Source organism: Hesperophylax consimilis, chromosome 23 (assembly GCF_061612785.1).
Source record: "Hesperophylax consimilis isolate HC1 chromosome 23, BYU_Hcon_1.0, whole genome shotgun sequence".
NCBI classification, from domain to species: Eukaryota; Metazoa; Arthropoda; class Insecta; order Trichoptera; family Limnephilidae; genus Hesperophylax; species Hesperophylax consimilis.
Window position 1 is genome coordinate 27,070,097 of NC_142858.1, and position 27,162 is coordinate 27,097,258.

At 34.5% G+C, this 27,162-nt stretch overlaps 1 protein-coding gene across 2 annotated transcripts in view; it reads left to right on the plus strand.

Moving 5' to 3' along the window:
* The window catches only part of RhoGAP15B (RhoGAP_ARAP and RA_ARAPs domain-containing protein RhoGAP15B), a 34,824-nt gene extending 10,459 nt beyond the window's left edge, over positions 1-24,365 (plus strand). For both annotated transcript variants that reach the window (XM_089645821.1, XM_089645820.1), the window contains 9 exons: positions 839-945; positions 1,362-1,485; positions 1,568-1,780; positions 2,147-2,331; positions 3,286-3,519; positions 9,001-9,155; positions 19,257-19,476; positions 19,589-19,713; positions 20,206-24,365. In XM_089645821.1, coding sequence (XP_089501947.1) covers positions 839-945; positions 1,362-1,485; positions 1,568-1,780; positions 2,147-2,331; positions 3,286-3,519; positions 9,001-9,155; positions 19,257-19,476; positions 19,589-19,713; positions 20,206-20,341 — 1,499 coding nt within the window. In that variant the 3' untranslated portion in view covers positions 20,342-24,365. The remainder of the gene's footprint in view (positions 1-838; positions 946-1,361; positions 1,486-1,567; positions 1,781-2,146; positions 2,332-3,285; positions 3,520-9,000; positions 9,156-19,256; positions 19,477-19,588; positions 19,714-20,205) is intronic.
* Positions 24,366-27,162: the final 2,797 nt, after the last annotated feature.

The window sequence follows — 27,162 nt, forward strand, 5'->3', positions numbered from 1 at the left end:
TTTTATAGTATTCTCAAGTGACCTACCAGGTAAGTATTGTACTGTATATTATCTCCATATATAGTTAGTAATAACATAGTAGAAATGTATTATATACTTGTACAGCGCTCTTGAGGTGATTTTGCATAAAAATGGTGCTATAAAAATCATCCAAATATTATTATTATTATTATTGTTATTGTTATTGGAAGCATGGTGAAAAGGTTACTGAACAGTCAAACATATGCGAATGAAGGCAATGCTAATTTTCCTTTAATATTTTCAAAAGTTGATAGAAAGAATGCAGTTCTATAATGTCAATCAAAATCAGCATACAAAAATCCTTTTATTTCCTAGTTGAAGTGACTAAGAGAATAATCAGTTAATATAAGAAGAATTGGGATGTGTATGCTTATGAACATACCATATATTTACATGTAGTCAGTTTCTTAAATATAGATAAGATAATATTTTGAATGAATGAATATATTGCAATTAATAATGACTATAATGACTTTTTTGTGCTTTTATCAATAATTCAATTATTCATTTATCAATAATTTATTGTTCAATTTAATTCATGGTCAAAATAAGCTACAACAAGTGGGTTATTCTTTTAAAAATCGTTAAAAAGATATTTCATTTTGGTTTTATTGACATTAGATAATTCTTCTTTAAACATTTCTTTGTCGGTTCATTTTAAACCAATTTCTTTAAAAATTGAATACATGCTACATATATTTTATTTTTTTGCATTTTGTTGACGATGCGAGCGTTTAAACTGAATATTTATTATGTCTCTCTGAAATTGATAGTTAGAATACCTATATGTATTTTAAAAATAGGTAACTTTTTGTAGTTCTGCAAGCAGTTGAAGTGGGAAGTGGAAATGAAGGGCAACATCTACTGCTAGACTTCCCTGACTCAACACTTTACTTACGGATGGGAGCATTGAAGGAAACAAGGGTAAATAAAGATCTAACTTAAATGTATACCAGCGCAGACCCGTATATATATTTATGTATATTGTTGGATTATATCAAGCTGAAACTAATTATAATATAATATTGTCAATTTTCTTTATAATACACGGTGTCCAGAAATTCGTAGTACAAGCAGGAAACTGGTGAATCTACATTACGTTTGGAATCGATTTTCTGTTTTTATAACTTTTTTTCTGATTTGAGCTTATTGATATTAATCACTCTTTAAATGTCTCTTAAAGTGCATCTTTTGGGGCCAGACCAGTTTCATAAACATCTGATTTTGCCATTTTGCCAATTGTGCGTCAGGTTACTGGTTCTGTTAATGCTTTACCAACTGATTTCCTCTTTCATCTTCTTATGGTTTGCTAACTGTCTCTCTTTAATTCTTACTTCCAGCTTTGGCACAGAATCCTCAAGGCCGTGGCGTGCAACAATGGGTCCTCCATACACCACCAACAGTTGACCAAAGACGATATACCAACCATTGTAGACAAATGTATAAACTTCATCTACACGCAAGGTAACCTAACAAAATAATAAAATCATTATGAAGCATGATGAAAGTATTATGTCTTCTAACCAACCTTATTGTGGCATTTCAGGCAGCCTGAGCGAGGGAATATATCGAAAGGCTGGGAGCAGTTCCGAGGTGGGTAAATTGCTTGCAGCCTTCCGGAAAGACGCTTGGGCCGTGCAGCTCTCTGCTCGCACCAATTCCGAACACGACGTCGCCAACGCTCTCAAGAGGTTCTTCCGAGACTTGCCCGAGTCGCTGCTCTCACCCTCGCTGCATTCAGCCCTCTGTTCTGTCACAGGTTAATAAATTGTCAATTTTAACTACATACCACTGAAGAGATAAACGGATAGAAGTGTGAATATAATTATAAGTCTAAGCCTGTAATTTTTGTTGTTCTTAAACACTTAAACGATTTTCGGCTCAGTGGATGATGTAATTCTACTTCTGAGATTCCCTGCTTCTTCCCCTGGCCTCCGCATCGTAGGATGCGTAGGTGCGTAGGATCGCACCGCATCCCATATGCCTTCCAGAGTTAGTCAAGAGATTACAGGTTCGATTTCCGCATAGTACAAAAGCATACTCAAAATCATGATCTAGGCCGTGTGGCAGTATGTATTACAGTTGGCATTGAACATCAAATGACTAACTTATCTTTCTATTGCAGATCTTCCCAAAGAAGAGAAAGTTAAATCTTATCAAGATTTGATCAGAAACCTAAACTCCATCAGCCAAAATACCCTAAAGAAGTTATTGGGCCATCTTCATTTCATGTCTTCCTTATCCGATGTAAATTGTATGAATTCAACTAATCTGGCAACTGTGTGGGGACCAACACTAATGATGAGTCCAGTAAGTATTTCTTTAAACACATAATTCATATTGTTTTATTCATTTCTATATTTTCAAAGGCAGTTTAAAACATTATGTATAAGTTTTATAAAATAAAGCTTAGGATCCTTGAAATCTTATCACGTAAATCTTATAACATATATAAAAAAATATTCATTTCAAATGTCCAAAAAGAGTTACTCGATCTTTGGATACATTTTATATACCTAAAAGCAATACAAACTACCTTGAAAATGTATTTATAAGAAGAAGCTGTAGCACATTTAATAGATTATGCCCAAACATCGATGTGTTTAACACGAACCTAGCTAAATTCACAGCATCCGTAAAAAAGTGATACTGCATCTTATTTAACCAAAAAACTTAATAGTTCATCGATTTTTTTTAAAATATTTCAATTGATTAATACATTTTTGATAATTGATGTACTTTATCAAAATTGTTTGTATTAGGTGTGTTGTTATGTATTTTTCTGTTATGGTTTGTTTTGTCGTTATTTTATTGGTCAATGACATAACTACTCTGATCACTGTCAAATATGCATGTATAAAGACTGTTTATAACGCTAATAAATAAAAAAAAAAAAAATAAAAAAAATAAAACGTAAAATAGACAGAGATGCAGTATCTACCACTCTGGTTTATGCATGTGTGACATGGAATGAGGTTATTTTTAAATATTTATGACTTGAAATTGAAATTCTCAAAAAAATTCTCCTAGTTCTGCTGGATTAAAAACTTAAATAAAAAAATATACACAAAAATAACTTTGTTTCCAAAAGTAAATAGTATTTCTGATATCTTTAGACTGTTTAACTTTTTATTTTTCTTTGTCTTGTTCTGTTTCATTTAGATAAATATTAGTACATATTATCTTCTTCTTCAATGATATATTGCATATTATTTATTTTGTAAAGGTAAAATTTAAACATGTTTTTTTTTTTTCTTATTTCAGAAATCTTCACAGGGTACATGGTTTCATAAAGAAAATGAAGTAGTATTAGAAATGATAGAACTGTATATGGCCATTTACCAGCCCAGTGAAAAGGATATTGAGAAGGAATCAAAAATGTTGAGAGTTCTGAAGCAGTGTCAACTAGTCTCCAATCCAATCCAGAAGCGCTCCGGTGACCTGCATGTCTGGATCTACCTGAAGGAAAAACAAGCCGGCAACTGCGTCAACGTTGTGGTTAGTTCTAGAACTGTGTCCTAATATGATTGGAAATAATAGTCAATGTCCAACTAAATTGAACAATATTAGTTGCGATTGTCCCGAATTTTATATAGACAAAACGTTGCAAAATATTAATATCCGGGTCAAAGAGCAACTAGGACGCCTAAATAATAATGACTTCTCCGAATTTGCCAACTATCTCATTCAAAACATCATCATCATCATAAATTTAATAAAAAAACAGGGGTCCGGTTACTTCATAAGAATGGAATAGGGATGAGACTGGATAGTTTATTGCTTGTTTGATCGTTGGCTGTTAACAGTCCCAATTTCAACACCCCAACAGTTTCATGTCCTTAGCGTTGGAATTTCCTAATATTATTACGATCATTATTTATTATTTTTTTTGTGTTTTATCAACATTGGCATATTTACAATGTTATTTCTTATAGTTGACAATTGTCAACGATAGCGGCTGTTCGCGTTATTTCAAATTGTCATCAAGGTCGTTTAATATTAGTTAAAAGCATTACTTTTTTTTATTCTTTTTGATTAAATAAGGCATTTTAAGATTAATAACAGTAACAGTATTAATCTTACGCTCGTAACGGCAGCCCGCACGGTACTGTCTTCGCGCTCCCGTTACACCGCAACGTAACACTTTCATGACGGTAGAAGAGTTGTTGAATACGCTAAAAAATGAAGTTCAAAAAATACAAACCGTTAAAGACTCGAAAACTAAAACTAATATCGAAAAAATTATTATTGATCTTGACAATGAAGTGAAATCTGAAATATTAAAAATGCAACAACAAATAATTCAACTACAAGACAAACTTATCGAAAAAAACGACCAACTGGTGGGAAACTTTGAAAAAATAATGAAAAGCGCATCAACACCATCCTATGCACAGGTATTATCAACAACCAAAGTCACTCCTCGAGAAGAAGAGAGATTCTCAATCATCATTTCGTCGACCAAAAATAATGCTAAAGCAGAAGAAATTGAAAAGATAATAAAAAAAGAAATAAATTTAAGCAACATAAAGATAGGAATAAATGGTTTGAGAAAAACAAAAGAAGAAAAAATAATAATATCATGCCCAAAAAAGGAATATGCAAATACCTTAACCGCCGAAATAAAAAAACTGAATACCGATTTGGTGGTAAATGAAATTCAAAAGAAAAGACCAAAAATAATAATAAAAGGATTAAAATCCAATCTTACTGAAGACGAAATAGTTTGCGGAATAATTACCCAGAACGAAGGAATTGAAGATGTTTACAAGGAAAGTGAAGACAACAAAATCACACTTATAACGGAGATAAAAAACACAAACATAAACGAAAAGCAGCGCCAGTTCACTAGCTACATCATGGAAACTAGTGGCAAAATGCGAAAAAGTCTCCTTGCACTCGGTAAACTAAATATACAGTTTCAACGAGTAAAAATTGAAGATTGCGATCCACTGACTCAATGTTTTCATTGCTGTATGTTCATGCATACGGCTAAAAGATGCCTACACCGAACCAGCCCTCCAATTTGCCCACACTGCATGGGCGATCACATCCTTTCAAAATGTCCGGGAAGAGAAAAAACAGTACCAGCATGTGTAAACTGCACCAGACAAAATTCTAAATATGGAGAAAAAAACACCACGGACCACGCAGCCAACAGTATTAGGTGCAACTATAGAAACAAAATGCTGAAAATTGCGAGGGATCGCATCGATTACGACTAATGATGCATATTATTAATTACAAGTGTAACGAAAACCTAAATAATATGCACAATATTTCAAAAAAATATTACGAAAAGCCCGCCCGCAAAGTGTTAACACGCAGTGATAATGTACAAGCAAACACATATAATATTATAATTGCAAATGTGAAGTGTATTCCCAGCGCCAACATTATTGTTAATTTTATTACTACCTCAAAATGAACGACTTTATAATAAACGCAATAGATAATTCATATAAAATAGACGAAAGGATTTTTGACACGGTAAATAATACAAACGATTTTATAGATATAAAACCTACAGCCAGCCTAATAATAATACACATGAACGTTAGATCTTTGGAAAAAAATTTCGAAGAATTTCTAATAACTATTAAACAATTAAATAGACTTGACTGTATAATACTATCAGAAACGCATTCATCGAGTGAAATTAATTATAATATACCGGGTTACTCGTACTATGCAACAAAATATAAAATTAACAGAAATAGCGGCGTCGCCATATTTGTATCAAATATTTACGCTGTCACAAGTTTAAATGAAATAATGGTGAATAATGTCAATTTATTAAACTTGGAGATAAATTTTATGAATTATTCATTTAATATCATTGCTATTTATCGGACACACTCTTCTGCTATAACCACATACATAGAAGAATTAAAAAAAATATTACAACATCATAGAAACAAAAAAACAATACTCATCGGAGATATTAACTTAAATATCGCTAATGACTACTCCTCTAACGATAAAGATAACTATTTAAATATGTTAGCAGAATTAAATTACATTTCATGTATAAATTCATACACCAGAAACATTATCGGACAACGACCATCTTGTATCGATCACATATTCACAAACACCAAAGATATACAAAATATATCATCTGCGGTAATTAAAACATCTGTAACGGATCATTTTGCATGTATATTTAAATATGACTACAAACATCAAAACCTCTCATTACCAACCACAACGGCCGTTAATAATACTGATAAATACAACTATAGTATTAATATAAATTCTCTCACTAAAATATTAAGTAACGAAAAAGAATGGCAAGAAATATATCAATGTAACGATGTAGAAGAATGCTGCAAAATATTTGATAAAAAACTGAGTTTTCACATAAATGCTTGTAGAAATATTAAATCTAACAAAACATCTTCAAAACTAAAGCCAATCAAACCATGGATAACTCACGGATTAATCATCTCAATTAGACACAAAGAAACACTCTACAAACAATATACAAAACAACCGGAAAATATAACATTACAAAAACATTTCAAAGCTTATAAAAAAAAACTTACATATCTAATAAAAAACACAAAGGATGACTACTACAAACAAAAACTTGAATTATCTGGAAATGACAGTAAAAGGATTTGGTCCATCATAAATGAAATTGTCGATAAAAAACATTTAAAAAATAAAACAATCAACAATGTAAATCATAATGATTCAAAAATCTGCTGTAAAGATAAACCTCTAGAAGCCGCAAATGTATTTAACAATTTTTTTGCTAATGTAGGAAAAAACCTCGCTAAAAAAATCCAACAAGGCCTTACCCCAAATGACCCAAATACTACAGTAAATAATGAGCATAAATTTGAATTATTTCAACCAACAACACCAGAAGAAATTGAACAAATTATTACAGGTATGAAAGGAGGTTCTGCCCCTGGTTTTGATGGGGTCACAATACAAACACTGAAATGTATAAAATCACAAGTATCAAAACCATTAACTCATATAATCAATACAAGTTTTCAAAGCGGAGTTTTTCCATCCAAGTACAAACAATCTGTAATTAAACCAATATTTAAAACCGGCAATCCGGAAGAACCAACCAATTACCGCCCTATTTCTTTACTATCAAACATTGCAAAAATATTTGAAAAAATTGCCAAAAAAAGAATAACTCAGTTCATAAAGATTAATAATATAATTCACGAAAATCAGTTTGGATTCATGGAAAATAAAAGCACAAAAGACGCCATTGCTAAATTATCTAGTACCATACAAGACGCTTTAGACAAATCATTAAAATGTGTTGGTATTTTTGTTGATCTCCAAAAAGCCTTCGACAGCATATCTCATGTCAAACTAATACAAAAATTAAAGATCGTAGGTTTTAATGACACAGCATTAAGTTGGCTAAAAAGTTATCTTCACCAAAGAACACAAGTTGTAAAAATTAATCACGCATCTAGTCTACCACTCACAAGTGATTTTGGGATACCACAAGGTACTGTTTTGGGTCCTTTACTTTTTATCATGTACGTAAACGATATTTTCAAACAAAACCTCAGTGGAACAGTTATATCTTACGCAGATGATACAATTATCATAATTAAGGGTAATGACTGGAAAATTGTAAATGAAAATGCAAATAATGACATCCAAATCCTAAAAAACTGGTTCGATACAAATCTACTTACAATTAACGCAAAAAAAACAGTTTATATACCATTCACAATAAATAAATTCAAAACTAACCCCAACATTCATATAACAATACACAACAAAAAATGTAACAAAGATGTTTGTAATGAATCATGTACCATACTAAACCAAACAACTGAAATAAAATACCTCGGTGTAATTGTAGACCAACATATGAAATGGAACAGACACATATGTGAACTTGTTAAACGCATTAGAAAATGTATCTATATATTCATTAGATTAAGAAATGTTCTCAAGATAAACAACCTGAAAAAAGTCTATTACGCACTAGTCCAATCATTACTTCAGTATGGAATCATTGGGTGGGGAGGTGCATATGAAAAATTTTTAAGCTCTGTTAAAGTGGTACAAAAACTAATTATCAAAGTAATTTTGAAAAAAAAACCAACTTTCTCTTCAGCATCATTGTTCAAAATTTTCGAAGTACCAAAAATTGAAGACCTCTATAAAAAAGATGCAATATTACAAATATATAAAGAAACTGTAGTAAAAAAACTTAAATTTAACTCATCCTTAAGGCATAATTTTAACATCCAAATTCCTCTATTTTCAACACAACAAATGCACAATAACTACATTTACAAAGGCATAATATATTTTAATAGTCTTCCCGAGAAGTGAAAAAAATACCAGATTTTATTTTATTCAAAAAGAAGGTCAAATTTATCTTTAAAAAAAATTAATATCACCTATCAAATGTTATAACTTCAATTCATGTTACAACCAAAATTAACGTCACAATCCTCTTTTAAGTTTATATTTATTGTACTGTAATAATGTTAATTACTGATATAAACATGAAATAATTGTCAAATAACTCCTACGCCAAGCTCAAGAGCTAGCACTCTTCATTGGAGTAGAATTTCAACAACATATGTTTTACACTATTATTTATTTTTAACTTATTTTATGTACAATGTAACAATGTTATAAGTTAAACAATAAAAAAAAAAAAAAAAAAAGAATACCATATCTTTGAGTTAATTCAATAAGCCACTTATCCTGAAAATAATAACCTGTGTAACGAAGTGGTCTACGCGTTTGACTTTAAGTCAGCTCTTTGCTACATAGTTAAGATAATATATGTATTAAGCCGTTTTTATAGACTTTGATAAGTGCTTATAAATTGCGAGTTTAAAAATATCAGACATATTGGCCACATATCGTTGATGTTCTAATTATTATGAACAGCATTGTTCAGATAAATCTTGAGACGAGTGTGTATGTTTGTATTTTTGGGTTAAAGTTAATAAAGTGTGTATATCATTTCAGTTAGTTCCTGGAAAAACTAGTGGGGAGGTGTGCACCGAGCTATCGGGGAAGATGAAGCAGGAAGCGCACTTGTTACATGTTGAAGAAGTCATTTGTAACGACAGTATGTCACGCCCTCTTCACCATACAGAGTTGCTTTTTGATGTTGTTTTAAGGTAAATACATTATTAGCGAGTCAGCATACTATAATTGGTAAGGTTATATTTATCGTTAGGTTGTTGGAATGTCCGCTCCTTGTTGATGAGAAGTAGGTTAAGTCGTTCCGACGGAGACGAAACCAGCACATCTGGTGGTGTATATATTTTTTTAATATAATTGATAAACACATGAATTCTTCGCTTTGGTTACCGAAATTGCCTTATCTTATACTTATTTGGGGCAATATGGAATATTATGTGTGTCGTTGCTTATCCAGAATATATAATATATAATGTGAGATATCGCGCTTATTTCTCGCCAGCGCCGTCGCATCTGCTGCCGTAATCTTGAATTTCCCGCCTTTCTTTTTGTAACACCCTTCAGTTGTCTATTGTCACCTTAGCAGTTGGCGTCCTGAGACGCCATCTTGATTCAATTTTGGCGTTTTTTCACCCACGCCGGTCGTGTAATTTTCGTTTGGGATTGTTTTAACGAAAAGAATATCTGTTGCTACCCGCAAATTGTCATAATTTTTTATGAAAATTAGTGCTAAGTGATAGTGCAAACATTTTTGACAGTTATTAGCGTCTTCATTTTGTGCACGGGGTTAAAATGGCCACAGACAAGGACCATGTAGAAGATGACGTAACCTCTAAACGACGTGATCGAAAGAGGCGACGCCGTTCAATATCAACAAGTTCGTCGAGCTCACAATCTAGCGGTTCGGCGTCGCAAAATAGTAGGCGACGTAGGCGCACGAAGAGACGTAAGCGGAATGACAGACATCTGCTCAAAAGATTAGCATGTCAAGTCAAGACCCTGCAAGATTTTGTCATGGACAGGTCAACGCAGGAAGCCACTGTCAGCACGCCAAGTATAGTGGCACCCTCGCATGCATCTGGGAGCGTTTGCTCGTTGTCGCCTGAAAGGCAGTATCAGATGCCGGGTCCCTCTACTGTTCTGAAGGAGTCTGCAGCGCCAAAACCTTCTGCAACACATCTGGGTTTGGTGGAGAATCTCCAACGCTTCAACTCGAGCGAGTGGGCCAATGTCCGCTACGCATCCGCTTTAAAGGAATATGTAGCTGATCCAGGCTTCAAGGAGCTGGAGGTGAACTGCGAGGTGCTGGCATTTGACTCCGCCTCACCAATATTTCCGGCTATGGAAAAGTTGCTGGCTGCGGTAACGCATGCCTCATTGAAGCAGAGAGAGTGCCTTCAACAGGCTCTCCAAAAACTCATCAAATGGGGAAGCAGTTCAGAAAGTTCTCTGTCAGGCGAGGCTTTAGAGGAACAACTGGACAGCCTGTTAGGAGAGGACTCCGAGTTTATAAAATGCTCTGACGATATCTTGCAGATAACCTGCGGAAAGCGAGCTGAAATCATTCAGCACAGAAGGGATAAGATTTTGAGCAGCTGTAAGACTGGAGTGGAACGGAAGCTATTCAGCAGAATTCCTCCTTCTTCCACTCATCTTTTTGGGGAAGAAGCACTGTCCGCAAAGTTGCAGAAACTGGGTGGTATAACAAAGTGCTTTAGTCAAGTGCGCCTACCTCAGGGTAGCCACTCGGCGCACAACCGCCCTTTAACATCTAAGGAGGTTGTTGCCTTTCCCCCCAAGCAGACATCAAAGGAAAAGATGGCATTTCCCTCGTTTCCCCGGCGGGCAGACCACGGGCGAGACCCCCAGTATTCCTCCCGAGCGAGGGGTAGGGGTAGGGAACAGAAGCGTGGCGCGAGGGGGCAGACCTCTCGTGGCCGCTTCAACAGATGACTATCAACCATTTCGGGCCGGTCAACTACAGGATTATTGGATAGAATGGCGGACCCTAGATGCCCCAGAGACCATCTTACGTATGATAAGGGGATACCGCATACCATTTATCCGAAAGCCCTTGTTGATAAATCCAAGCCAAGCTCTCGCAAGGAGATTCAAAACAAAAGTAACCCCGGAAATGACACTCGAAATAAGAAAGATGATGAGAGATGGTACATTGGAAAGAGCTGGCGACAATGCCTCCTTCCTATCAACACTTTTTCTGGTTGAAAAGAGCGACGGCTCAAGAAGACCAATCTTCAATTTAAAAGCTCTCAATTTAGATGTAGCTTGGAAAAAGTTTTCTCTGATATCTCACCACAAGGTCCCACACTTTCTTCAAGCCAACGATTGGATGACAAAAATAGACCTCTCACAGGCCTACTTCCACATACCGGTCGCAAAAGCTCACCGTTGCTTTCTGAGATTGTATTACGGAGGCCTTCACTTACAGATGACATGCCTGCCTCAAGGCCTGAGCAGTGCACCACAGGCCTTTGCAGCCATCACAAATTGGATTGCAGAAATCCTGCGGAGACGGGGTATCAGGATCATTGTGTACCTAGACGACTTTCTCCTGGCTCATCAGACCAGAGAGGTCCTTCTCAGTCAAACACGAGAAGCTCTTCAATTATTGGAGCGGTTAGGTTGGTTGGTAAATTTCCAAAAGTGTGTCCGTCAGCCAGCACAGTCAGTGGAATATCTAGGAATTGTTTGGAACCCCCATCTGAATCAGAAGACCTTAACCGAATACAGACGACAAGGTCTTTGGAACTCACTTCAGAGCCTCGTGACAAAGGGAAGATGGACTCTGAAAGAAGCTCAGAGTATTGAAGGAAAGTTGAATTTTGCTACCTTTGTGGTCCCCAGAGGTCGACTCCATACTCGACTGATACAATTACAGTTGCAGTTAATGCTGAAGCTGACCCCTCAGCAGAAATCTCCGATAAAGAAGGAAGTCTTGTCGGAAATGAAATGGTGGATGAACACCTTAGATCATGTTTCAACTCTTCATGTTCCCAGCCCAACACATTTTCTGACCACAGATGCGGCGGATCACGGCTGGGGAGCCCTGATCGACGATGTACCTCTGTCGGGTTGTTGGACAGACAGTCAGAGGGGGGGACATTGCAACATGAAGGAGATGACAGCAATCTTAAATGCCTTAACATCTCTGACTCAGAATTTGAGAAGTTCTTCGTTACTCATTCAATCAGACAACAGGACAGTTGTAGCCTACTTGAGGAACGAGGGAGGCACCAAGTCAATGGGTCTCCTTCATCTGACATTTCAGATTCTCGCGCTTTTGGACAAGCACAGAATCTCTTTACAAGTGCAGTATTTGCCGGGACGCTACAATGGCCTCGCGGATCATCTATCCCGAGTGATGACGTTTCCAGAATGGCACCTCCTACCCCCAGCGGTAGGAGCTGTCTTTCACAAGTGGGGCAGTCCAATAGTGGATCTATTTGCTTCTTCGAGGGCTCACGTCGTGGATCAGTATGTCTCGATAGATCCCCACGACAAGAGAGCGACGTTTCACAATGCGTTCAGCAGGAGTTGGCATTTCCCCTTGGCATGGATCTTTCCTCCCCCCTGCTTAATGCCACGAGTGCTGGCACACCTGAACAAGTCGTCAGGGGTGTATCTGGTTGTAGCCCCAGATTGGCCAAAAGTGTTTTGGTTACCAGACCTAAAGAAAAGAGCCCTAGACCAACCTCACATAATACCCATGTTGGTCGACAACTTGATAGACTTATCGACAGGACTTCATCCTCAACAGGTTCAGAATCTCCAACTACAGGTGTGGAAGATTGGGGGTGGAGTGAAGCATTGAACGATTGGTCACAGCAAGAGAAAGCTCTATTGAATGCGGGTTGGCGCAAATCTACGCTTTCAACTTATCACATGGCATGGAAGAGCTGGAAGGAATGGTGCTCCATTAACAATACCTGTCCTAATAACCCTTCGGGATCTCAGCTGGCACGGTTTTTAGCATACCTAAGAGTGAAAAAAGGCTTGGCTCCCAGTACCATAGCGCTTCACAAGTCTGCAGTGTCGGTTTTGTGTGACCCCAATGGCGATTTGAGGACTAGTAATCATCCCTTGGTCAAGCGAGTGATGAGAGGTATAAGGAATTCTGTAAATGAGAAGCCTAGAGCATTTACTTGGGATCCAGGACTCTTGGTGTCTTGGCTTTGTAAAAATCCTCCAAAGGACCTGACTCTTTTCGAAGCATCTCGTAGATGTGCTGTTATTTTACTACTGGCGTCAGGAAGACGAGTACATGATCTGACCTTGCTACATACATCTCCTGATAATCTTGTTGACAATGATGATCACATTATATTATGGCCAATTTTTGGTTCTAAGACGGACACCTCTACACATAGACAGTCTGGTTGGAAGCTTTGCAAAGCAGAGGATCGTAATATAGATCCTATATTTTGGTTGAGAAAACTTATGTTCTTGAGTGAGAACAGGAGACATGAAGCTGGTGTTCAATGTCTGTTTATTTCCACACTGGGGCCTGCAAGACCAGCCTCAAGAACTGTTATTGGTGGATGGATTAAAACTATTTTGAAGGACGCTGGGATTGACGCCTCCCCTGGGAGTTTGAGATCCGCAGTAGCCTCAAGGAGTTGGCTGGAAGACTGCCCTATAGACACCATTTTGGAAAGAGGAAACTGGCGTTCAGAAAACACTTTCAAGAAATATTATAAAAAGCAAATCAGAGTTCTCAATGTTGAGGTGCTGAATCCTCCCATTCACTCTCAGTCTTTGACTAAGTTATTTCAAGCAATACAGTAATAGTCACAATTTTGGCTTTAGAATTGTCACCAAGCGATAACAAACACTTCTCACATTATATATTCTGGATAAGCAACGACACACATAATGATGGAGTTTTACCTACCATTAAAACTCTTATTATGTTGTCTTGCTTATCCGGAATATACTTAAGCTCTGCTTGGTGAGTCCAAATTGAATCAAGATGGCGTCTCAGGACGCCAACTGCTAAGGTGACAATAGACAACTGAAGGGTGTTACAAAAAGAAAGGCGGGAAATTCAAGATTACGGCAGCAGATGCGACGGCGCTGGCGAGAAATAAGCGCGATATCTCACATTATATATTATATATTCTGGATAAGCAAGACAACATAATAAGAGTTTTAATGGTAGGTAAAACTCCATCATTACTATTTCTCTATTTTTTCCATCTATGGTCTACTGGAAATGTCTAAAGTCAGAGACATAATATTCCATGACAGGAACATAATTGACATCTTTTGGTATTCGATAGAAGCTTAATCAAGCTAGCTACTTAACATTTTTGCTGATTGCGGGAATTTCAAAATGAATTAATTTTAATTCATAAAAATCACCTAGGTCAAGGGCATTAATGGTGCTACTCAAATTTGGGTAGCTATCGCTCAAGTGGATTATAAATATATAATTTAAAATTAAACAATAACTTTGTAAACATCACTTATAGGTAAATACTTAATGCCGACCGGGTTTCACTACAACCGTAGCTTCATCAGGACAGTATAATTATACTGATGAAGCTACGATTGTAGCGAAACCCGGTCGGCATTAAGTATTTACCTATAAGTGATGTTTACAAAGTTATTGTTTAATTTTAAATTATAATGTCACATCACAAAGTAACCGCTTCATATGAAGATATAAATAAATACGTATGTTGTTAAAAATAGATAACATTTTTAAAAACTTTGAAATAATCAATTGAAAATCACAACAATACTCCTCGGCAGTGCAAATGTCAAAAAATTGTCTCTTGTTTAAATAATAAAAATAAACATATTTACAGTGAATCTTAACACTAAAACTATACATATAATTAACAAACAGTGCTAACTTTAGTGAATTAAGTGTTAAAACTTTCGTTTTTAGTACCATTTAACCAATAAAGCAAAAACATAAACATCAAATACACTTCTTGATAAGTACAGTACCTATACGAACTACCTATCTGAAACTTGTGACAGTGAAGCTCAACCAGTGGCTCAAAAATAAAGTTTAAATATTTATTAAACAAAAATTTATAAAAACTGAAAAACATATTTTTACTGTCACAATGGATGTCCAGGCATTTATCTACAACGCAGAAAAGGCAGTAAACGCTATTAACAAGGTACTTCTTGACCCTACTAATAAATTTACCAAGGACCAAATAGCAAAAATCACGCCAATATCATGTGAAGTCTTGGCCGCAATTGGCAGCATGTCGGCAGCGATAGCTGCCAAAACTGGCACCTTGGAAGGTGAATTGCAGGCATACAAAGAAATGCAAAAAAACATTCCTCCTCAAATTCCGTCATCTGTAAACAATGTGACCGACATCTGTGAGATGCTAACTGAGTTGGAGGAAAGGAAGTCAAGATCTAAAAACATTATATTATTCAACATCCCTGAGAGCAATTCACAATCAACTGCAACGAGAATCACCGAAGATATACAGAAGGTTTCATCTTCCCTGGAGGGTTTTGAAAACACCTTTAATCCAAATGAGATCAAGATTCACCGATTGGGAATCAAGAAACCCGACCAAACAAGACCCATTAAGATTGAATTCAAGGATTCTACGATGTCCAAATCCATTCTGATGAACAGAGCAAAGTTGAAGAACGGTGTCAAAGCAGCAAACGACCTCACCAATCTCCAAAGAAATGAGCTTGCTCTTTTACGAAGTGAACTCGAATCAAGATTAAAAAACGGCGAAACATACATTACTATTAAGTATGTCAATTCTACACCGAAAATCGTGAAGGCTCAAACAAAAAACTATCAAAATCTAGCTCACTAAACCTTTACTATCAAAATGTACGTGGACTTCGAACGAAACTAGATAACTTTAGAATTTGTATACCATCAATAATATGTGAAGCTGTGGTACTGACTGAAACATGGTTAGATCCATCCATCAATTCTTCTGAACTAGGATTAGCCTCCTATAATGTTTATAGGATGGACAGAAACAACGTAACCAGCTCTAAGTCAAGAGGAGGAGGTGTCCTCGTCGCAATAAAAAAGAAATTTTCTTCTAAGAAATTAAAAACAAAAAACAGCAACGTTGAACAATTATTTGTATTGGTGAAATGTAAAAGTGAGAAAATAATAATTTGTTCTGTATACCTCCCCCCCTCAGCCAACATTGTTATATTTAAAAACTATTATGAAGACGTGGAAATATTTAAAGCAAAATACCCTGATGCCAAATTTATTGTCGTAGGTGATTATAATCTTCCAAATGTAAATTGGGATATGCACAACCCTGAACTGTCGAATACTTGTAATTTAACTACCTCCGAATGTGAAAGAGTAATACTCGATATGTCAGTATATTTAAACTTAAATCAACATAATCTTGTTAGAAACATTAACAATCGTGTATTGGATCTCGTTTTCTTCAATTCTCAATCTATAAAAGTGAGTAAAGCCATAGAAGTTGTCATACCCCCTGACATCCATCATCCTCCATTAAATATTTGTATAACAGACTTTGGCGAAAAAATTCCGAAACCTACGAGATCATGCTATAATTTCAAAAATGCTGATTATTCAGGTATGTGTGACTCGCTTACATTAGTAGACTGGTCTTTCTTAGAAAGTGATGATTTAAATCATAATACAGAACAGTTCTACTTAATTCTAAGTAATCATATAAACCGCTTTGTCCCTTACACTCAATATAAGGAATCTAAATATCCAGTCTGGTTTAATAAAGATTTGATTAATTTAATTATACGTAAAAAAACAGCTCACAAAATGTATAAGGATCACGGAACCTCAAAGTTGTACATAGAATTCTCTAAAATAAGAAATGATTGTAATAAACTTTCTAGGGCATGTTATAACGACTATGTAAAGCAGACAGAGAATGATATTTTTAGCAATATAAAACGCTTTTGGCGATTCAGTAAAACATTAAGAAGTGGAGACTCTGATATACCAAATACTATGTATCTTGAAGACCGAAAGGCTGATGGTATCAAAAATATTGTCGATCTTTTTGCCGACTTCTTCAAGAACGTTTACGATAAAAGTCAACACAAACAGTTCTCCTTACCTAACTATTCTCCTAATTTCAATATAAACCTGTCACATGTGCACATCGAACTAAACGAAATTATTAAACAAATTAAACTTCTTGATCCCAATAAAAATGCTGGTCCTGACAACATTCCACCACTACTCTTACAGAAGTGTGTCACCGTTCTTGCTTATCCCCTGTACACACTCTTTAGTCATTCTTTATCGAAAGGTATATTTCCCGATCTATGGAAACATAGTTATATAACACCTATCTTCAAGAAAGGGGATAAAAACGAAGTAACTAATTATAGACCGATATGCATACTATCAACAATTCCAAAACTCTTTGAGAAGCTTATCCTGGATAAAATAATTAGTTCATTTAAAGATATTATATGTACTGAACAGCATGGTTTTATAACCGGAAAATCAACACTAACTAATCACATTCTATATCAAAATTTCATTTCCGATGCAATGGCGAAGAAGCTTCAAGTTGATTCAATTTACACTGACTTCAGCAAAGCGTTCGACAAGGTTTGTCACGCTATTCTCGTAGAAAAACTGTTTAAAGCTGGAGTTCGTGGAAATATGTTGCATTGGTTTATAAGCTATCTTTCAAATAGAAAACTTAGTGTTAAACTAAATGGGGAATCATCATATGATTTTTTTGCATCCAGTGGGGTACCGCAAGGTTCCCACATTGGACCTGTATTATTTATATTTTTTGTGAACGACATTTGTAATATTTTTAAAGGCATCGACGTACTTATGTTTGCAGATGATTTGAAACTTTTTAAAGCAATTCGAAACCTGGACGACTGTTATATTCTCTCAGCAAATTTGTCAAAATTAGTTCAGTGGTGTAACGATAATAAGCTATACCTTAATGTTAATAAATGCACAACTATGAGATTTTTCAAAATAAAAAATCCGATTTATTTCAATTACTCAATAAATAACATCATTCTCGAATCTGTTTCCCAAATAAATGACTTAGGTGTTACATTCGACACCAAACTTAGCTTCATACCTCACATTGAAAATATCTCAAAGAAGGGTTTAAAAATGTTAGGTTTTGTACTAAGAGTGGCTAAAGATTTTACCAACATTAAAACATTGAAACTTCTTTACACATCACTAGTGAGAAGTCAGGTTGAATATAATTCAACTGTATGGTCTCCCGACTATAATGCGCATTCTCAAACAATAGAAAGAGTACAAAAAAAATTCCTAAGCTTTTTAAATTATAAACTAAAAATACCTAAAGAACAAATAAACTACACTTATCTATTACGGTTATCTAATCTATTAACTTTGAGTGACAGAAGAACTCTTTTCGATCTAGTATTTCTATTTAAAATCTTGCATAATACAATTGACAGCCCTGAATTATTGGCGCTCATTAATTTGAATGTGCCAGCCAGAAACACAAGGTCAGTAATACCGTTTTATTAACGCAGTTCAATATACCACTCCACAGAATTCAAAACTTGGGAAATATGTATTCGCACATAGATTTATGGAATATGTCACTGATACAATATAAACATGAAATAATCAAATCATTTATCCATGATACAAGTTCTCACTAAAGAAGTTCATTGTTAAATTTATCAACTACATCGGCAAATTAAATGTATGATTCATAGAAGCATTATAAACCATCATAATCTGTAGTATTGTTTAGTTATAAAAAAAAAGTTTTTTCATCATTAAAATTAACTTACCTATATAAAATATTAAAATACAAATCGGACAGTTCCGAACCCCTGCAACTAGCTAATTCCCCGGTACAGCGGTTTCGTACTATGCGAAACCAATACCGAACCAATACCGTAACAATAATGTTGTGATTCTCTGATCACAGTACTTTAAATTTTGGTCTTTATTTTTCACTGAACTTAAAATTTAAATTTTTAATGCATTTATTTTTAATTCATTTATGTATGTATGTATATTTCTTTCTCATGTTAAATTGTACTGCCTTTATGTATATATGTAAAAGCCCTCTGGGCGTAAAATATAATAAATAAATAAATTTTTATAAACCTGACTAAAATGACACATCACTGTGCCAAATGTGAAAAAGTCCTTACCATAAGTATATAAATAGTATGAATTGCATAAAAATAGAATATGACTGAAAATGGTAATATTAATTGCCCGGAATAGTGGTACCATGGCGTCACAATATGGGGGTCTGTTTAATATGTAACAATAATTATTGTTTTGATTTCAGGTGGGGTTACTGGGATGATAGCGACAGGAAGGACAACTACCTAGTAGTGAAGGATAACCGGATCTTGCGAGAGGTGGAGGCCGTGCGAGGAATCTCACTGCCAAATAGTCCTGTAAAGGTCAAGCAAGAAATTAAATTCGCCAGTGACAGAAACAAATCGTTCAATTTGTGTAAAACTGAATTAACTGGAGGCAGTCTTACGTGCTTCAAGGAAAAACCGGTGTGTATTATTTCATAATTCAGAGGAGACCTGGTAATTGGTAATTAAATGCACTATTGGAATGAATTTTATAATAATAATTTAATAATCACCATATTCTTGGTAATTTCAGACAACTGTAGTGTTGGGGAGCTGGAAAATCCAAGATATCCGATGGTATATCGGCCATGAATCTAAAAGGAACCCGCATTGCAAATGGTCCCTAACTTTTATTCCAAAGTACAATAAAGCTCTTCGGTAAGTTACTTTGATCTTATTATATAAGCATGCTATTCTTAGGCCTAGTTGTTAGAATCTCTTTAGATTTTGTCATCAAATCGGCAATCAGACGATGTTATAATCTGTTGGGAAGTAAGAGCTTCACAGATGCACTCATAGATGGCAGTGCATAGAGCTTGCGTGGAAGTCCGCAAGATGGCAGCTAGTAGTCGCCAGGGCCAGTGAGAATGCTCCCAGACAAACTTACTGTTCTCAGATCTCAATTAGCCAGATTCTAGTTAGGTCGACTATCGAGTCACCATTGTAATATGCGAAGTATTAAAAAATCCCTGATTTACCACAAAGAACCAATTATTTATAATCTCCTTCCACGACGAGTTGGAGAACTGTTTGCGGGAACACAACAGCTGGCGTAGCCGGTTGGACAAATCTGCGGATTTTGTTTCCTTCCACGACGAGTTGGAGAACTGTTTGTGGGAACACAACATAATCATTATGTTCTCTTTTCAGTTCAAAAGAAAAACCATGGTTTGGATGCACAATTGCTGGCGCCTCCAAAGAAAATATGTTGCAACTGGTTCGAGCTCTGCTTCATGCCGAGTTCCCTGGAAACTTGCTGCCCACTCCGCAACTTGTTACTCCATGACCTGAAGATTCATCCTACTTATGATTACTTTTTAGATTTATGTTCATTATTCAGATTCAGAGTTTCATGTTACCACTCCGTAGTTTGCCACTTAAGCTATCCCACGAGATGAAGTTCTGTACTTATGTAGTTAGGTACATACTTGATCATAATTCCACTTAAATTTCTTTCATAATTTATTCAAATTCTGAGAAATTTACGAAAAATGCAGAGACAGATTGATAAATTACTTTTCACTTTTTTACTTGCTCTGAAATGCTCTTAACCCCTAGGAGCCGGAGCCCTGCATTTGTAGTGTTGAAGAATAGTGCCCGTGCACGGTACATACACTGCAACTGCAGTGTCATCCTTATTCATTCATTTTGCCTTAGGCCTCTACTGGGCTCGTTAAAGAAAAAATAAAATGTCAATTTATAAAGTATGGTACATATTGTCTACGTGTTGGATTTAACAAAAAAATCTTTTTATGTAGTGTAGTTTTTTTGCCGCCCACCTCTGGGTTAAAGGAACGACTTAGTAAACTCTCTTAACTCTTAAATAAAGAAAACAAACCTTAAATGAAAATTTCTGACGTGGGAACCTTAAATGTGGATAGAAAGAAGTGATTTTTGAAATACAAATCTTGTTTTTTTTTTAAAACAAATACGTAAATATTACAAGGATTATTCAAGAATCATAAAAATAATATATTAATGTATAATGTGAATGAATGCCAATCATGACCATGAGAATTAAATCACATTTATTTTGTTTTCATTCCATGCCAATAATATTAGTCACCACTTGTCATAATAATACATATTATCATTCTTTATGGTCATGGAACCGAAACCGGAATTCACCGGGAAAAGATTTATCAACTACGTGCACCGGATTCCCAGTAATTTTGTTAATGTAATTACCCAGACCATTAGTGGGTGCTTAGATCAAATTTTTACAATAATTGATGTAATTTTTCACCTTTAAATAAATAATGTGCAATCTTCTAGACTTTCTGTAATGCAAACATCTTGTATTTTTATCATAATATATGTAGTTGTAGCCTAAATGACAAATTCTTACTAAAATTATCATATCAGTGGTGCCAAATTTTAACCCATTTTATTTTAAGATTTTAATAATTTTTATATAATATATGTATTAACTATAAGTAACATGATATAATATGTAGTTTAGTTGTAGTATGATTTTTGTTGACTTGAAATGAATTTTTGTTCCCTGAAATAAGTTTAGATATAGACACATATGTAGGCTTACAGAATTTTTTGAAATGGGTACCTAGCATTATTTTTAAATGAACCTCAAGTTCTTCTGCATTTTCAAGTTAGTTGCAAAAAAGGGTAAATTTTTTAAATAATAATTACAATATACCGTGATTTCTGAGGTTATTTGAAGTAAAAAATGTAGATATTCTTTTTGGTTTTGGTTTTTTATTTTTCAACCAAAAACATTAAAAATCAGTAGGTATTGAACAGCTGGGTCAGGGTGAGGGGATTGGGCAGTTGCTCGGCTGAGTGATGACATGTGCGAGAAATTTTTAGTTTTCATTTTGAAAAAATAATTTTGGAAATAAAATAAAAATCAACCTAAAAATGTCACAGAGACTAAAATTTTTTTTTTTTTACTTCAAATAATGTAATGAATCACTGGTTTAAAGTAAGGCAGTTGTCCCACGGAACGGTAAAGAATAATTAAAAAACGAGTGCGGTATACCGAGAGCCTACCGATCCATAAATTTGTATTGGGCCCTGCAAACAGTCCAAACAGGTCGGGGGGAGAGAGGGAGCGATGCGATGTGCTCCCCATATACAGTTAGCGGTACCAGTTTTCAGTGGACGCTCATTATTATCACATAACGAATTTCTAATTATCATTTTTACCGCTAACATTTATTTTGGTTAAAATTGATTTAAAAATATTCTTAAGAATTTTTTTATTTAGGCACACTAATAATATCACAACATCGTCGTCACTTGGTGACTGACTTGATTCTCAGTCATTTGTTATTGTTTACATGTTTACACGCCATTCGGCTGTCTTCTCAGTCTCTTGTCAAATAACCATTTTATATGAATACATTAAATTGCCTGTTACAAGAGTACCCTTATAATAGTACATACAATGACATTCAGAATATAGGGGGTAAATGTGAAAACAGAAATCTGCAACACTGCCAGTTTACTGAGCTACAAGTTACCATAAGCTTTATAGCTTTCTGCTGTGTGCAGAGATTGTGCAACATACATTGCGTAACATTTCTCGCGTCTTTACAGAACTCTGTTTTTGCAGATTCCTTACTGACCCAGGATGACTGCCTTAACACGCATCATTTTATGTATTATCCATTTTGAGATTTCATTACAGCCGTCTATACGTATTGTATCTTCTTAGAGTGATAGTAATAATATAAAGTATAATGTTTTTGTTATAAGTACTTGTGATTATGAATAGGTATTTGTATGATATTTAGTGAACTGACTTGTTATGTTAACACGGAACGGTAGTTCTATCTTTTATGCTGGTCCTACTTGAATGTCTGTAAAGACATTGTTGTCCGATAATTTTATATCAATATTGTACACCCATCTTTTTGTGCGGGTCCCAACTATAAAAATGTGTATGTATAAACAATGTGATACAAGTCTCCTATTTTCTTTTCTTCTTCTTGTCTCTTGTCTCTTGTGTGGAAGAATATTTAATCAAAAGGGAACTATACGAAACCTAAACCTATAGAATGGGTAATAAATCCTTGCACTAATGGCGCTGGAGATGCGGAAATCGTTCTTTTGTGAAAACCAAATTTTTTGTAATGTAATAAAATACATACATTTTTTTACACATAAAACATCACTAAATAGCCCCAAATTGAGTTTAACTTCAGTTTACGGAGTATTACAAAGTTGGTATTTCTGACAGTACTTTGAATTTAGTACAGTAATTTATACTGATTTATAACAAGTTTCTCATCAACTCTTTAAGTTTTAAGTTCCAAAAAAAAAATGTAATTGATAATTTCTATACATTTGTTATGCCGAAACGTTAATTATATGAAATTGCCTCAATAGAAAAAAAATGCAAAGTAAGCTCTGAAAATTATTCCAAACAAGTTTTGTTCTGTTATTTAATATGTTTTAGGCATGAAAAATTCACAGTATATCTTTAAATGCAACTAAAGCATTTGTCCAGAGATTTTGGCTTTATTTCAAATGAGTCGTGTTTTGTTAAATATTTTCACCATTTTCGCTGAATTATTATTGTTTTTTAATATTGGCACTCTCCCTGTAACATTTGTATTTACATATTATCTCCCTTTCAAACCATCTTTTACTACGGGCTTTAAGTTTGTTAATTAAGTTCTTTTCGAAGTTGGTTATGTTTCATTTAAGACTATTCTAGCTTAGAAAAACCATATGCAAAGATATTATTGAATGCGTAATAAAATTATATTCTTTTAACATACCAGAAAACACCGTGAAAAATATGAAAATTTGCCTTTTTTTGCATAAAAATTACAAATTTCGCGTTATTACAAAGGCAAAATTTACAGGTCTCTAGTGATATGTACATGAAATGCGAAAATATTTTTTTGCTAGGTCAATAAATAGGGCATCAAAAAAGTACATTTGCAATGGATTGTTTTAATATGTTTGGTTGTTTCTTTCGTGCAGTACAGTTTTCGTGCTTTTGGTAGGAGATTTGATATTGAGGATTAGATTTTGAGGTTGTGCAATAATGCCGCAAAGCACAAACTATATATTATTGGCGCGAGGTCAAAAAGTATTTAGGTACAATATGATTGTGAATGTCTCGTGTAAAGTTTTAACTTTCCAAAGATGACTTCACGGGACGCGGATGAGATCAAATATTTATAAATTATGTAGGACAAAACTGCCACATATTTGCCTTATTTTGAATGTTTTGTATTAATGGTATTTACTTAGAACAAAATTAATGAAATGCGTATTACATATTGTGATTGTTGTAATCTTTTTATAAAATGTACTTTATAGAATAATATATTATATCGACATAATATTTTGAATAAATTTTATTAAACAAAAATCAATGATGCTTTATTTTCACTGTTTCTTTTTTACTTAAGTCATTTATTATGTCCTGAAACGAGGATTAAAATGGTGTCCGTAATAATATGATGTTGCTATAGAACAAACTGGCAAGGATGTAATGGCGATTACGGAGCACGATCCATTTTCCCATAAGTTTTTTCTAATTGCGGTCGGAACCTTTAGTTTCGAAAAAGGTGCACATTTTAATTCTTCGGTGGTTAACGTCTAGACTTGAATATAAAGCATGGTGTTTTCTCTTTCTAACATCGTTTTCTGTGAGACCATACGAGTTGTTCTTTTACCGTATCCCACAACATAAATAGTTATTTCTTTAGTAATTCAGTTGGTTTTGTCGAATTCCGCTGCGTTCAAAGGCTCTTTAAAAAAACAACACTTGATTTCTTAAAATCTGGAATTCCTCAAGGGTCTAACCTCGGACTGCTGTTGTTTCTAATACTAATAAATGACATCTAAAACTATGTTAAGAATAGTAAATGTCTACTGTTTGCAGATGACCTTAAAATTCTGATGGAAATAAGTTCCCAACAAGATTGTCTTAAAATGCAAGTTGGTCGTTGATAAACAAATTAGATTTCAATACAAAAAAATGTGTCACTATATCTTACACTCGTTCTCTAAATACTATACTTTACGATTATTTTATTTTTTATTTCTTTTTATTTAGGAAGCAAACAGTCGTACAGTAAAAATTATAACAATAAACATTCATATGTTCTAGACCAATTAAGTTCCATTGAGTTAAATGTTGATTTAGTATTTTTTACCTACACAACATATTAAATGGCAAAAAAATAAACAAAATAAAGAAATACATAAAATTAAAAACAAATAGAAAAAATACAACTTTTCGCATAGCTATACTATTCACTACGGGTGATAATAATGTAATTTTCACAACAAAAAAATCGAATAAAATAAAACTATTTTAATTTATTAATTTATTAAGCTGAATTTTATATGATATCAAGTTATGGTTGAAAATATCTACATCTCGTAGGCATTGTGAGTTTCACAGATACGTACTATTACAGAGTTTTGCGCGTATTTGGATTTACAATGTGGTATTCTAAATAAATCGTTCGATCTGGTGTTTTGCTTGGGGCAACGAAATGCAATCCTTTCTAACAGATATGATGAATCAACAAGGCAGTTCACGATTTTGTGTAAGAATAATGCATCAGAGATTTTTCTACGTTTATACAGGGTGTCCGGAAACTCGTAGTACAAGCGGGAAACTGGTGAATCTACATCACATTTGGAGTCGATTTTGTAGTATATTTTTTTTTTATTTGAGCTTTCGTTATCGAGTAAATCGAGTTTGAAGTTGATTTTTTTTTTTTTTTTTTTAATCAAATTCTTATAAATTATTACTGAAGATCAAAGTACCCAACTAATTAAAACTATTTGAAAGTAAAACAAATGAAGAAACTCGGATTTGAAGCATTATTTTGAAATCACCCTTCATTTAACCCGGTGTAATCATAAAATATTTCTGCTCTGCAGGGTTAAAACATCTGTTATTCAACCCTAAACACCAGAAAAAACTTTAACCCTAAAATAGCCGAAAAATATATTTTTTTGGTTTTTTTTTATTTTTTTTTGAAAATGCTCAAATCAAAAAACTTTATGTTTTTTTGGGTTCCCCATGTGGTGTAGATTCTCCAGTTTCCCGCTTGTACTACGAGTTTCCGGACACCGTGTATAAAGTGACAGGGACAAATCGATGGTCACTAAAACGATACGATAGGTGTTGCATAAATTTGTTCTGAATATTTTCAATGCGATCAATATATGTTTGATATTGAGGATTCCAAATTACTGAAGCGAATTCTAGTTGTGACCGTACATATGACATATATAACAGAATTAGGATGTGTGCTACCGTAAAAAGCTTTGTAATGCGAATAATGAAACCCAATTGCTTATAAGCTTTTTTTAGAATATTTTCAATATGATCCCTAAATAACATTTTAGAATCTAGTATTACTCCAAGATCTCTTATTGATTATAAGATAATGGGCGAAACACTATCAAGTGTAAATTCCGTAAAGGATCTCGGTGTTGTCTTTGATCCCGAACTGAAATTCTCTGACCATATATCACAGCTCACTCAGTCTTGCTACAAACTTCTTGGATCATTAGGACATGCAAGCAGTTCAATAACCAAGATGCTATGTTAGCATTGTTCGATGGCATACTGAGAAGCCAGCTGAAGTATGCGATAGATGTTTGGGCACCGTACCACCAGAAGTACATTGATATGATAGAGCAAATCCAGAAGAAATTCCTCAGGTATGTCTATATGCGGACGCATGGAACCTATCCTAGGTTCATGAACCATATCGACTTACTCGAGGAAACTAATTCTGTGAGTCTGGAAACTAGCGGAAAGCAAGTCTAGCTATTATGTCTTTCAAAATTTGGAACAATTTTATCGATAGCCCATTCCTCTTGGGATGCTATGATTTATATGTACCAGACCACTACAGCCGAAGTCGATACCATGACTTATTCAGAGTACCAAAAGGCAAAACCGACGTCCTGGCAAAGCATAGCATGACGAGGGGAGTGGTGCTGTTGAACGAACTAGCAAAGAATTTGGATGTAAGTGACTGTTTTCTAAATGACCTAAAACAATTATTGAAGAGTCACTTACCTAAATGGTGATATGATGTAAATAATAAGCAAACGATACATGCCTTTGAAAGATGAATGGATTTTACAATTGAAGAA